We start from the raw sequence: 14115 nt of genomic DNA on the forward strand, positions 1-14115 counted from the left end.
GGGTTCTACTGCCGTTTCATCAAGGATTTTTCCAAAGTGGTGAACCCCTTGTATAAGCTATTGGAGAAAGATGCCAAATTCCATTTCAACGAGGATTGCATGAAGACATTTGAATTGCTCAAGTTCAAATTGACAACTACTCCTATCATCACCGTCCCAAATTGGAGCTTGCCTTTTGAGTTCATGTGTGACTCTAGTGATGTGGCGGTCGGAGCAATTTTGGGGCAGCGTATCAACAAGATCTTTCATCCGGTCTACTATGCTAGTAGGACCATGAATGATGCCTAAATCAATTACATGGTGACCGAAAAAGAGCTCCTTGCTATTATATTTGCTATGGAAACGTTCCGCCCGTACTTTATGGGTACAAAGGTGATTGTCCATATGGATCATGCGGCACTTCGGTACCTAATGAGCAAGAAAGATTCAAAGGAGCGGTTAATGAGATGGGTGCTTTTATTGCAAGAGTTCGATCTAGAAATCGAAGACTGCAAATCAGTAAAAACTAAGTGGTGAACCACTTGTATCGCTTGGAGGAGGAGGGGAGGCCACATGACGGCCTTGAAATCAATGACTCCTTCCCCGATGAGAAACTCTAGCCATTTCAATGACCCAGATGCCATGGTTCCCCGACTTAGCAAATTATTTTATGAGTGGTATTGTACCGAATGAGTTCTCTTCCAACCAAAGGAAGAAACTCAAACGGGATTGCCTTGACTACTATTGGGATAAACCGTACCTCTTCCGGATTTGTACCGATCGTGTGATTCGAAGATGTGTGCCGGAGGAGGAACAAGTAGAAATTCTTGATGCTTGCCACTCTTCACCATATGGTGGTCACCATGGTGGAGCGAGAACGACGGCGAAAGTGTTGAGTTGTGGATTCTATTGGCCTACTTTCTACAAGGACGCAAGTGATCTAGTCAAGCGTTGTGATGAATGTCAAAGGGCCAGTGGGATGAAAGACAAAACCTCGAGCTGGTGTTTTCTGCCCAGCAAAACCGGACCTACGGTTCTAGTTCTGCACATGCGGAACCGCATCTGCGAAAAGAGCTCTGCTTCTGCGGAAATTCATTAAAAGACTGACCCCGCTCCTGCGATCACCTGACCGCATCTGCGGCCATCGTAGATGCGGGGCCCAAGCCGGACCTACGATCCAACTGCGCATCTGCGCCTCTCAATCTGCTTCTGCGACCACCGCAGATGCGGGATTTCCATCCCACCCGCGGTCTGAACCCAGGCCTTCCTTTGCCATACCTGCGGCTCTTTCTTCGCTCCTGCGGCCTCGCACCTGCAGTTCCCATGCTGCAGGTGCGGAAACACCACTACCAGCAGCTTCAACTGCATTTTTTCAACTTCAAACGATCCATTAACTACCCGGAATCACCTTGAGGCCCTCGGGACCTCAACCAAATATACAAACAGGTCATATAACCCTATACGAACTTAGTCGAATCCTCAAATCACTCAAAACAACATCAAAACACCAAATTACACTCGGATTCAAGCCTAGGAACTTCTAAACTTTCGAATTCCGCATACGGTGCCGAAACCTATCAAACCACGTCCGAATGACCTCAAATTTTACACACACGTCAAAAATGACACCACAAACTTACTCCAACTTCCGAAATTCCATTCCGACCCCTTTATCAAAATTTCACTGCCGACCAAAATTGCTAGAATTCTAACTTTCGCCAATTCAAGCCAAATTCTACTACGGACCTCCAAATCACATTCCGGACGTGCTCCTAAGTCCAAAATTACCTAACGGAGCTAACAGAACTATCAAAATTCAAATTCGAGATCGTTTACATATAAGTCAATATCCAGATGACTTTTCCAACTTAAGCTTCTAATAAAGAGACTAAGTGTGTCAATTTAGCTCCGAAACCATTCCGGAGCCGAACCAACTAATCCGACGTATTATAATGTAGCTGAAGAACACAAAAGAAGCTGGAAATGGGGAGAATCTGGGCTATCACTCTCGAAACGACCGGCCGGGTCGTTACAGAATCATTCCTCATGTTTACTTAATAGCCATGTATTGTTATTTATTATTATTGAATGCTACGTTATTGCTCTTGCTTTCTAAAACAATTATTACATATTATTGTTATCGTCCGACTGGACCCATCTAACATTTATTATATCGTTGAAAAATTTTATCTTGGGATATTATTGCTAACTAAGATTAACCTTTAATTACACAAATATAATTATTTGAACCAAGATCTATATTTTTTGATCAAACAATACTGATATAAAAAATAAAAATAAAAGAATTATGCTATCTAGTTAATCAACCTCCACAAGGTAGGATTACCTCTTCAGGTCCTATGGAAATATAGTGTGTATGTTGGTGTTGTTATAATTAATCAAGGAATGTACTATAGATAATCCCCCATAAAATATAAAATTTATAATTTTGGCAATAAGACAAATTACTTATTATAAATTTTAATAGAGTTTAACTAAAATCCCCCGACCATGTAAATAAAATTATACTATGAGTAATTTTTAGTGTAAAAATCCTTTACACGGCTATAATGAATATAAATTAAACTTTATTTAAAAATTTAAAATGCATATGATTATGTTGAGGAAAATACTCTATTTATTTAGTATAAATTGTTATAAACTTTATACAGTTGGTCGTAGTAGTGAAAGTAACCATTATTGTGTAGATTGAGTTTGAGCGACCATAACTGAAAGCAGAACTATGATACTTTTTGGGTTATATTTAACTTTTGACTCTCGCTTGTTCCATAAGCAGAATTTTAAGGTAAAAAATTAAAAGTGTTGTCCATAGGTCAAGATGACAATACTTGTTATACTTGAAGTACTGCTAAGGGCAATCGACGATAAAAAATCAAGACCGTCCACTTTGAGGGCTATTTATGTACTTCACCTTAATTCAAGTTGTAATGGGATAAAGTTCACAAATAGCCACTTTTAGTTTTTGTAATATAAAAATAGCCACTATCATGAAGTTCCAAAATACACAAGTGGAATTTTAATGTTATTATCATGGAGTTGTACCTGTTAATTTGAAACTCTATAACATTGATTATTTTTAAATTATAGAAATAAAAAATGGCTAGCTCGGACTATTACTATGTTGGCCATGTATGATCCATTTGGGTCATATGGACTTAAACTCATTTTGAACGGACGCCCAATGTAGCGGGGAAAATGACATTGTATAGTCGTTCTCAAAATAATAGTCAATATATATATATATTTTGTATACATATACATTCTGTATGTTATATGTAAAAATTATATAAATTTTATATATTTTTCGGCTACCAAATATAAATAATTTCTGGCGCGGGTTAAAAGTGAAAAAAGTCCAATGTAGTGTCTCAAGCATGCTTCTTGAAAGCCCAAATCAAATTTTGCCATTAACCATATGATCAGAGTTAATAAGAAAGTACCAATATTATTGGCTGTCTCTGTCTCCGAAGGGTCATAGCAAAGGCAAAAGGAGGTAAAAGACAGAGAGAAGGCAAGATGGTCAATTACTGTAAATTATACTTTTAGTTAATACAACTTAAAATTATGAGGTAAGAGCGAATGTATAAACATCAAACACTTAATAATAATTAAAATTGGATTTAAAATAAATAATTATCGATAAACTCTTGTGATCCGACCCTTTCCCGAATCTCGTGCACAGCGGGAGTTTAGTGAATCGGGCTGCCTTTTTTAATCATCAAAGCCTTAATCAACATGTTTGGGGAGTACACTTGCTAAGTTTAGAAAAAAACTTGATGTAAGAAAGAAAATGGAATTAAATGAGATAAAAGAAAATTATCAAAGTTTTTTTCTTTTTCTGGTTTCTCACTTAGGGGCTGTTTGGTTGGGAAATAAATTACCCAAGATTAATTATCCTAGAGTTGTTATCCCGCTCTCTCATAGGGATGAAATAACATTACAATTCCGGGATAACTATTCCCAAGATTAGTTATACCGTAATTTTACCCAGGCAAACGTGGGATAACCAAATGAGCACTTAGGACCCGTTTGGCCATAGATTTTGCTAAAATTTTTCCAAATTTCTTTTGGCAAATACATGTTTGTTCATAAATTTTATCCATATTTTGGCAAATTTTCAAATCCAAGAGCTGGTTTTGACCCAAAATTTTACTATTATATTTTTATAATTTTTTTAAAAATTGCCCCAAACTTTTGTATTTTATAAAAGAGCCACCATTTATTATTTTGTAACAATACTGTTTCGTCTTCTCGGTCATCTAATAGTGTATTATGTAATTCATTATAAAAATGATAATTTTATACCAAATTTATTTATGCTTAGGACTATGATTTGTGATAATGATAATGAATGTTATTGATGAAGGTACTGTTGGGTATTTGTGATAGTTTTTAGGACTTATAGGTATAAGTCATGTTTCATGTGGGTATAAGTCATGTTTCATATTTTTTTTTTAAAAAGTGAAATATGTTTTGAAAACTGATGTCCAAACACATTTTCATCTTCAAACCAAACTTCATCCAAATCAAAATTTTCAAAATAAATTTGGGAATCTATGATCAAACGCTAACTTATTGTTCAATACCTATTTTGGAACTTAACTAATTCGGAATCGCACCGTATAAATGAGAAAATAGTCCTTCCCAGAAACTTTTTTTATTCCAGAGATCAAACTCTCAACCTCTAATAAAAAATAAATAGATAACTATGCATCAAATCACAATCTTTAGTTATGAAAATTAATTCAATTGACATTGCATTCGTGCAAATAAGTGTATATATTATGAACACTGAAAATTAGATATTTTATTTGCGCTGTGGCCAAGTCAAGCATCAAAGCTTATACTATTCCTTTAACAAATTTTAACGTGTCTTGCAAGTTGTAAATCCACGTTTGTGGTCCTTTTCCCTCTTAATAAAACAATAATTTACAGGCTCTAACAATATCTCCAAAATATCAGCATTTTTTCAGCGAAAACATTATTTATCTACACGTACTTTTTACCTCAAAATAAATGTAAATTCGAAATTAAAGATATAAACATACTAACAATTTGCTATAATTAATAATAAAATTTAATATGCAAAAACTTTATAAATTCGGAAAAAGTTTAAAATGAAATTCAAAAAAATCTATTGCTACCCTCAAATTTAATTTCTATCGATAGTGGATATAATCACGATTCAATAGAATTTGCCTCCATAACAATCAAAATTACTCAAATTTGCCATTTTTTCACTTTTGGTCACACACTTGATGTTAACGGAAACGAAATCTCTCAAACAACAATTTCGACCAAATCTTTCAATTTCTATGTAATTTGTTCTTATCATCTCATTCCGTAGTTGTTACTTGTTATTATTTGTTAGTGTACTGAAAATAACTTTTAAATTTTACTTTGTGGGATTACACTGAATTTATTGTTGTACTATTTTGTAACCCAGGATAAAGTTGCTTAATTTCAAATAATAAAAAGACAAATTTGACCCTTTTTCACTTAATTTTAGTCCGAAGACTCCTAATCCAAATATTCTTCTAAAAACGTACAGTAGTAAACAGTTTCCTACTCCAAATGCAAACTGATATTTCTCTCTTTCCTCGTCCCCTACAAAACCCCACAGGTCCCAGCCCTATTTTAATAATCTTTTTACAGCCTCCTTCTCATATACGTACGTTGCAATTCTCCTTTAATTAATGTAAGTTTTATAGATGTTAACTGTTGCATTAGTATTCCTGCTTATTATTTTTGCTGAGATCAATGGCTTTTTAGAATTGGATATCACTTAATTCTAGCAAATTTTCTTCCTTTTTCCTTTTTTTTTTCTTTGATTATGTTCATCAATAGCTAGTGGAATACTGGGAATTCATTACTATTATTATTATCTTTTTGAAGTTAATTTTTTTCCGACAACCCAGTACAGTTTTATTCTTGTATAATGTAAAAAAAAAAAGGATTTTTGAAGCTTAATGAGTTTTATTATAATACGATCGTGCATGATCAACTGTTTTTTTGACAGGTACAATTTTTATTCCATCAGTGTATTTATGCACTTTTTTTTAATTTAAAATTTTTGTTTTTGAGGCTGGGATTGTTGTATTGTACGGTTCAGGGAGTGCAAATTATAGAGGTTGAGAAAAGAATAAAGAAGGAAAAAGGTCCTGCAATATTCACTTGTGCTACTGGATTTTTTGTCTTTTCTAACCAACATTTTAACTATTATTTGGTAGAAGTAGAACTGAATGATTTACCCGACACCAGTCGGGAAACTAAAAACCCATCAAGGGTTGTAGTGGATAGGATCCTCCGCCCTTAATCAAAGGTCTTAGGTTTGAGCCTGGAAAAATCCGGGCACGGATTTGGATTAGTCAGGGCCCAGTCCAGACATTGGGTGAGAAATCAAAAGAAAAAAAAGAAGAAAAGAATGATTTGAATCTTTAAGGGAAATATTTTTATATGTAATTCATGTTCTTGATATCACTTTCATGGATTCTAGCTCTATAAGTGAATCAGTTATGTAATTTAAGCTACTAAGTGTTGTCCGTTAGGGCGGATGTAGAATGGACCTTGTAGCTTTGACTCTAACCCTGTATAAGTACAAATGATTAATCTCGAACCCATAAAGTTCAAATCAAATCCTGAATCCCCCTCTGTTGTCCATTACTTGATGGTTGATTCAATGACTTTAATTAACTGAGTGTAGTTTCCTTACTTGATGGAACTAGACTGAAATCCTTTCATGTGTCAATTACTAGTTGACCAGTACAATAGGGTAAGTGTCTAATTCATAATTAACCAGGATAATTCCTTTATTCATTAGTTTTTCCTCCCATAGAAGTCACTATATTGTCAGTATAATGGAAGTAATTAGGAAGAACAGTGTGTAGCGACCAGTAGGAAGAACCACTTGAGGGTGTTTAGCTTATTGTAGTGAAAACACTTTTTTTAAAAAAATATTTTGTTGTAGCATTTTCCTTTGAAGAATTTGTTTTTTCCTTTCGTCGTTTCATTAACATTGCTTGTATATCTATGCTGCTAGTTTTATACCTTCCTCGGCCTTTTGGCTAAGCTCAAGTGTAGCATAAGTGCTTATCAGTTTAATATCAATACAACTAGTTTTACGTTGTATGTCTTTCTGATGCAGATTGATGACCGTGAATGTGGTGGTGACTATCTGATAGAAAACATTATCCGTTTAGCTTTCAACTTAAGCTTGATACCTTTCTAAAACCTCTTTCTAATCCCTGTCCATGGCCACTGTTTCCCCTCTTCCCCCACCATTTCAGCACCCAACCACTAATTCAAAGTTTAAGTCACCAATGCTTCAACCTTACTTAGAGCAACTAGAAGAACAACACAAACAACAGCTTCAGCCGAAGCAACAAGATGCTGTTGAGCAGGTAGATAATGAGCCTGAGCAGGGTCCCCTTATCCAAAACCTTAGCTCATGTCCTAATCATGGTTTGATCAATCAGTCAATCTCAACTCTATACCGTGTTTCATTCAATCAAAACAGTAGCTGTTTTGCCATTGGCACTGATCGTGGCATTACAGTCTATAGCTGTGACCCTTTCAGAAAGATGTTTCAACGGTACTTTGACAATGGAGGTGGTATTGAAATTATTGAGATGCTCTTCTGCAGCAACATACTAGTCTTTGTTGGAAGTGGAGATAATCCACAATATCCTCGAAACAAGGTCATAATTTGGGATGATCATCAGAGCCGCTGCTTGGGCGAACTCTGTTTCCGGTCGGCTGTGCGTAGTGTCCGGCTTCGACGTGACTGCATCGTAGTTATACTTGAGCAGAAGATATTTATATATAATTTTGCTGACATGAAGATCGTCCACCAGATTGAGACAATTGTAAACCCAAAGGGACTCTGTGAGATTTCACAAGCGACTGGATCACCTGTGCTGGTGTGCCCTGGATTACGAAATGGTGAAGTTCGTGTTGAGCATTTCACTTCAAAAAGGACTAAGTTTATTTTTGCGCATGATTCTAAGACTGCATCTTTTGCACTTAGTCATGAGGGGCATGTGCTGGCAACAGCAAGTATCAAGGGTACTCTTATCCGGATTTTCAGCACACAGGATGGTACGTTATTGCAGGAGGTAAGATTTTGAATGCTGTTTAGTTCAGTCCAGGCGTTGCATTTTCATTTATTACAAACCTATTGTAAGTAATAGCCAGCATTTTTGTCTTTTTATCTTTCACCAATTTATGATTAATTTCCGGACTGCAAAACTGACCTTGTAATGTATTTCATGTATCCAGCATATCTGTTTCTTTTATCTTCATTTTGTAACTCTCTTTGATCAAAACAACAATGCTTTGATTTTTCATTGTCTTATGCTGAAGATGGATAGATTAGTGGCGTTGTTGGTTGAAATTCCTTGGCTTTCATTGATACTGTCAAGTAAACTGTCGCTGTAAACCATTTTCTATTGTCTCAAGTTTACCTATTGAGTCTTTACTCTGTGTTCCCCGTGATCCATGACTCAGAAAGCTTAGCATGTAGTTGGTACTCAGTGTGCTCTCCTTGCTCGTCTCTGCCTTGGTTTATGACAGATTGTAATTTATTGTAATTGGAAGTGGAATTAGAGTTAAAGAACATAATGTTGTTAAATTTTGCCAAATGCCAATTCCTATTATCTTCTTTCTGTTTTTCATATTCTCTTGTTGTTATCCATGGTAGTGATAGACATTTCGGATATAGATTGTATAATATTGTAACGTTTTGATGTTTTGCTTTTTCTACTTTGCCTGCTAATAGATCTACTTTATCCATACACACAAACTACAAAGCTAGATTGAGTCTTTTAACTTTCCCTTGTACCAATTAAACAACATTTTTGAGCTATCTAGTTTTGGTAAATCACATGTGATATGTGATCCAGGTGCGGAGAGGTGCTGATAGAGCAGAAATTCACAGTGTTTCATTCTCTCCGACTGCTGAGTGGCTAGCAGTCTCTAGTGACAAAGGCACTGTTCATCTTTTTAGGATCAAGCATCTTGGGAACCAGGATAAGACAAATACTCCTCCTAATTCCCGTCTTACTCTGGCGGCATCGAGTTCACCATTCTCCTTCATCAAAGGTATGGTTCCCTTCTGAACACATTTGTAATTTTCTGATTTCTCTCTTTTTTTTTTTTTTTTTCCATTTCCTTGTTTGAAAATATGCAAGCGGAATTCCACCAAGAACACTAAGTTATTTGACCTTTGATTTGGATGCTTTCTGACTCTTGTTCAGCATTAGGGATGGATGTCCTGGACCATGAGTTTATAAAGAGATTATGGCAACTTATAACGTGGAATTATCCTATGATAGTTAACCGTATTAGGCTTGTTTTCTGCAGACAAATGCTCCAAACTGGTTAGCACACATGACAACTTATCTCTTCTTTATCACACTTCATCTCGATGAATTGGCCTAAGAACTAGACAGCTTAAACTAAAATCTGATCCCACATCAGGCACTTGGCCATCCCACGCTTAAAAAATGATTCTACTATACAATCATACTTAACTAAATACTTATCTAAATCGCCCCTTGCTTTTAAACAGCCATAGTTGTGATTTCATTTAATATCTAAGCTTGTATCTGATGACATCTACCCTTTTTAGCCTTTAACATCTTTATGGGGCCATCAACCCAAGCAGTGGTGAATATGGCACTCGGACACCGGGTTCATCTGAACCCAGTACTTTCAACGCGGAGCATAAATTTATGTGTAAAAATTCACTAAAATTGCAGCAAATAGTAGGCCTGAAAGGTTGAATACAATGGGTTCAATACTAAATAATTTAAAGGTTGAACCCATAGAACTTAAATCGTCGCCTATGAAACCCAAGCTCTCGAGACAGCAAACCTTTGTGACCCTTTACCGGTTCATAGAGAGCTTTTTTTTCATAGCTTGGAGGCATATATAAGATATGGTTCAAGAAAGGATAAAGAACGGTTGCGGGAAAGCAAACTCATGATTTGCTTCCTGCTGTGCAATTGTGAAGTAGAAGACATTTGTTTCTTCCTTTCTGCCGAATATAGAAGAGTTTTCGTTTAATATATAACCAAACAAAGGATATGGCACTTAAATTTGCTCTTTTTCTTCCTCTCTTGCATCTCATCTTTTCACTCTAAAGGCTCTCAATTTGGAGTCCTTTCTAGATTAGATTCGTATTTTGTTCATTATGAATGCTAGCTCACTTGTTGCGTTAACATTCCCATTTGACCCAATATATCTGATGGAACTATGTCCTAACAGCATGCAAATCATTTTCTAATTTTCAAGCATTCCTCTGAGTTCTGCATCACTCATGCGCACTTATAAGAATTGAGATATCACAAGTATAAAAACCTTACTTTCCTGTCCTGGACGGACATCTAACATACCCCTGAAGCCTCCTGCACAATGTCTTTGCCTTCTTGATCTAATTATTGCAGCCACAGATAAATAATTCTAGCCACAAGGTGGTGCTAATACTTGTTAAACTTTAGCATTTTCTAATACAGTAGTATTACTCATAACTTATTTAAGCAGCCGGATATAGAATCAAACAGACTAATTCTCATGCATCTGGAGACTAATTAATGAAGGATCCGTGTTAATACACAAATTTTTTTCTGACATATTTTGGCTTATTTGGAAACAGCCTCTTGCAAAAATACAGGGTAAGGCTGCGTACAATAGACCCTTGTGGTCTAGCCTTTCCCCGGACCCCGCGCATAGCGGGAGCTTAGTGCACCGGGCTGCCCATTTGAGTCGCGCAGAAATTGTTGTACGGTTGTATTATTCGTAACTTATATTGGAGAATCATGAGTGGTGATTAACTTGTCGTAATAGGGTTGTTTACAATGAAGAATGATTTTCTTTCCGCCTTTGGTGATCCACATGCTTCAATCAACTAATTTTTACAGTAAGTCAACTGCTTTTACATGGACGGTCAACCTACTGCCGTCCTCTTTTATTGGATTTGGGATCGGCTATGCATGCATTGTGATTCATTTGCATACTCATGATATCCTGTTTTTGCTTCAATGGAATGGGCTTGAAAATTCTTAACATGAAGCTTTGATACAAGAACTTTATTTTCTTTTCTTAATTGAGCTTTTCACCAGTCTACCTTTCTCTCTTCACATGTATATTAACTTACCAGCTGGCACAATTTGACCCAATTATGTGAAAATCTGTTAAATAGTGACGCTTGAAAGTAGCTATAGTGCTCTTCTGTTTTACTTCTCTCAGGCTCTGAATTTGTTTTTTTTTTGGGCAGGAGTGCTTCCAAAATATTTTAGCTCAGAATGGTCAGTGGCGCAATTCCGGTTGCCTGGTGACTCCGAGTATATTGTCACATTTGGTCACGAAAAGAATACATTGATAATTCTTGGCTTGGATGGAAGGTAGGCCCAGTGTTATGAGAATTTCACTATATTTATTACTTTATCTTTCTTGTAGTACATATAAATACCTATACTTCTAAGTTCTAGTAAAACGTCCATGTTGATGTTGGAGGACAGAGGGAGTTAAGCACAGACCTTGCATTGTCTTTATTCCGCTTTCCTTGTTTTAACGGATGAAATTGACAAATATTTTGCAATGTCTCACAGAGCATAACTTAACCTGCCTGTTTATTGACATATATATATGCATTGTACTGTTAGCAGTGCTTGTGGAGAAAACAGTTTAGACTGATGATACATTAGAAAGTGGTAGTTCAATTAGTGACTCGGTCTGGGCATAGCATGAGCTCCTCAGAGTCTGCTATATAAATAGTTAGAGAAAAAGGAAAATATGATGGTTCATCATCCTTATTTTTCGGGAAAAGAAAGCTATATTCAATTCATTCACATAGACTTACAATACCAAAAATAAGAACAAAAAAGGAGATTGCAAATATAACAACTGGCTGAGCTAAAGATAAGGGATTGATTTAAGAAGTAATATGGTCTTCCTTACTCATCAGTGTCTCCTACTTCAACTATTATTGTGGATTTTCCAATTTTAGATTTTTTTACGTGTGTAATTGACTTTTTGACTTTTCCCCTTCATTTGCTGGAGAGTTTCTCTCGCTCGCATAATCACTTGCGAATCCATACACACATAATTCTACTATGTATAGTTTTGAATGACTTTTTCAACTTTTTCCCTCATTGGCTGGAATATCTCTCGCGCACGCTTACATACATTATACTTCTCTTGGTAAGATTAGCTTGGTCAAATTATTGATATGTAATCAACTTGTTATGCAGCTTTATTAGATGCAAGTTTGACCCAGCCTCTGGCAAAGAGATGACTCAGTTGGAAATTCACAACTTTCTTAAGTCTGATAAGGCCTCGTAATGGAACGGGGGATCGGCTTTCCTGTCTATGCAAGGGTAGTATTTGCTTCCCTTAGTTGCACCTGCTTTCCTAGTCGTGGTATACGCTATTGTAAATAGCATATATAGTGATTTAACATTGTAAAGTGGTCTATAACCAACAGTTTTGATCTAGTTAATGTAAAGAACATCGACTTATTAGTATGTTAACAAAATTGTAAGATAGTTCAGTATAGAACCACAAAACCGTTACCAGTACCAAAAGTGTGTTCTTTTTTGTTCGAGTTTGCTTCATTTCACCTTTTCTATTTCTACTATGTGCAAAGGTAGTTGATGAAATGGTTGCAAAAGTTTGAGAAGGGAAGTTCAACTAAGTGTGGATTTAGCAAAAACACATATAATTAAGTTCATGAAAATTTTGGTTTTATGATGCAGACATGCATTTCATTTCTAGCTTTAATGAGCTTAATAATTTCTATTCGCAATAGAAGGCAATGTAGAGGAATAATTAATTAAACACTAAATTATCAAGGTTGTAAGCCTAAATTACCCCCCAAAAAGGTTGTAAGTCTAGAAAAAGAGGGGGGGTTTTCAGTATTGATTTTGGACACCTTTTTCTGCTCAGAAAGGAAAATTTTGTACGGTTTTTGGAGACAGACTTATCAATTATTTGCATAAATTCTTCAGCATTAAACTTCAATATTCTCTTCTTAAATCATTGTGATAATATTGGGATTAAAATTATATAAACTTTATTGAAAAAACATTGTTGTTGTGTCTAGTGGTGAAGTGCTTGACAAGTAGTCTGCCAAGGATGAATTAGTTTGTCCTTTGTCCCTGTGATTTCTTTCTTACTGCTTCTAGATAGTCTTCTTGACAAGGACCTTCAAGCTACTTTCTGTTTTTTTTCCTTTTTAATAAGGCTACTATTCAAATTGTCATCATCTCGATAATTTCATCGGGTACTTGCTATTTCTATCAATATAAGTGTGTCATGTATCGATATCGACCACAACTTAGATAGACATGAAAAAAAATCATGTAGCATTCTTATTGAAATTTGAACTCGAATCTCTATCATTTTTATCGACTTCATTGATCGCTAAGTCACACGTTTGTCGTCACCTTCCCGCTGCTTTCCCAATGATTGTTTTACCGTGTGAGTGGACAAAGTCTTTGTTAAATGCGAAAAAATCATGTATCATTTTCTTGTGTTTTTTGTTTGGGGAGCCTTAGAATAACGATAAACTTATCTTATCTATAAGTCATAGGTTTGAACCATAAAATTAACCATACTTGTGTTAGGATAAATTACCTATATCGCACCATTTCGAGTGCGGCCCTTCCCCGGACCCTGTGTAACACGGGATACTTTATCCATCAGCCTGCTCCTTTTCTTGTTCGAATTTGAACTCGAATCTTCTATCATTTTTATCGACCTCATTTATCGCTAGGCCACACGTTTGCGTCACCTTCCATATACTTTCTCAATGATTGTTTTACCGTGTGAGTGGACAAAGTCTTCGTTAAATAACTATATAGGGGATTTGCAAGAAGATCAGGACACCTAGTGCACCCCACACATATCTCTAACTTTTTCTTGAATATTAGAATTCACGTGCGTTACTTTTCTAGAGTAACACGAAACCCTAATTTACTTGCTAGCAATTACTTGTATGACTTGACATAATTCTACAACCATAACAAAATGCAATAGGTACAATGCATGATTCAATCATAACAATATAATAAGAAGTCATACTAGTAAAACACGTGTACGCGTCTATGTTATAAT

The 14115-nt window shown here is 35.8% G+C and overlaps 1 protein-coding gene and 1 pseudogene across 5 annotated transcripts; both read left to right on the forward strand.

Annotated features, from left to right (window-relative positions):
- Positions 1 to 5535: 5535 nt before the first annotated feature.
- On the forward strand, positions 5536 to 12604 carry LOC107781559 (autophagy-related protein 18a-like). 5 transcript variants are annotated; one of them, XM_016602283.2, is made up of 5 exons: positions 5536 to 5671; positions 7145 to 8114; positions 8901 to 9099; positions 11276 to 11402; positions 12252 to 12604. In XM_016602283.2, exons 2-5 carry the CDS (start codon positions 7251 to 7253, stop codon positions 12340 to 12342), a joined length of 1281 nt encoding a protein of 426 aa, XP_016457769.1. In that variant the 5' UTR covers positions 5536 to 5671; positions 7145 to 7250; the 3' UTR covers positions 12343 to 12604. The 5 variants fall into 5 exon arrangements, with proteins under 5 accessions (XP_016457769.1, XP_016457768.1, XP_075086548.1 ...); XM_016602282.2 differs by having other exon boundaries at positions 5540 to 5698; XM_016602284.2 differs by lacking the exon at positions 5536 to 5671 and adding an exon at positions 5830 to 6019.
- Positions 7044 to 7225, forward strand: LOC142170095 (U2 spliceosomal RNA; annotated as a pseudogene).
- Positions 12605 to 14115: the final 1511 nt, after the last annotated feature.

This window comes from Nicotiana tabacum, chromosome 15, assembly GCF_000715075.1.
Source record: "Nicotiana tabacum cultivar K326 chromosome 15, ASM71507v2, whole genome shotgun sequence".
Classification (NCBI taxonomy): domain Eukaryota; kingdom Viridiplantae; phylum Streptophyta; class Magnoliopsida; order Solanales; family Solanaceae; genus Nicotiana; species Nicotiana tabacum.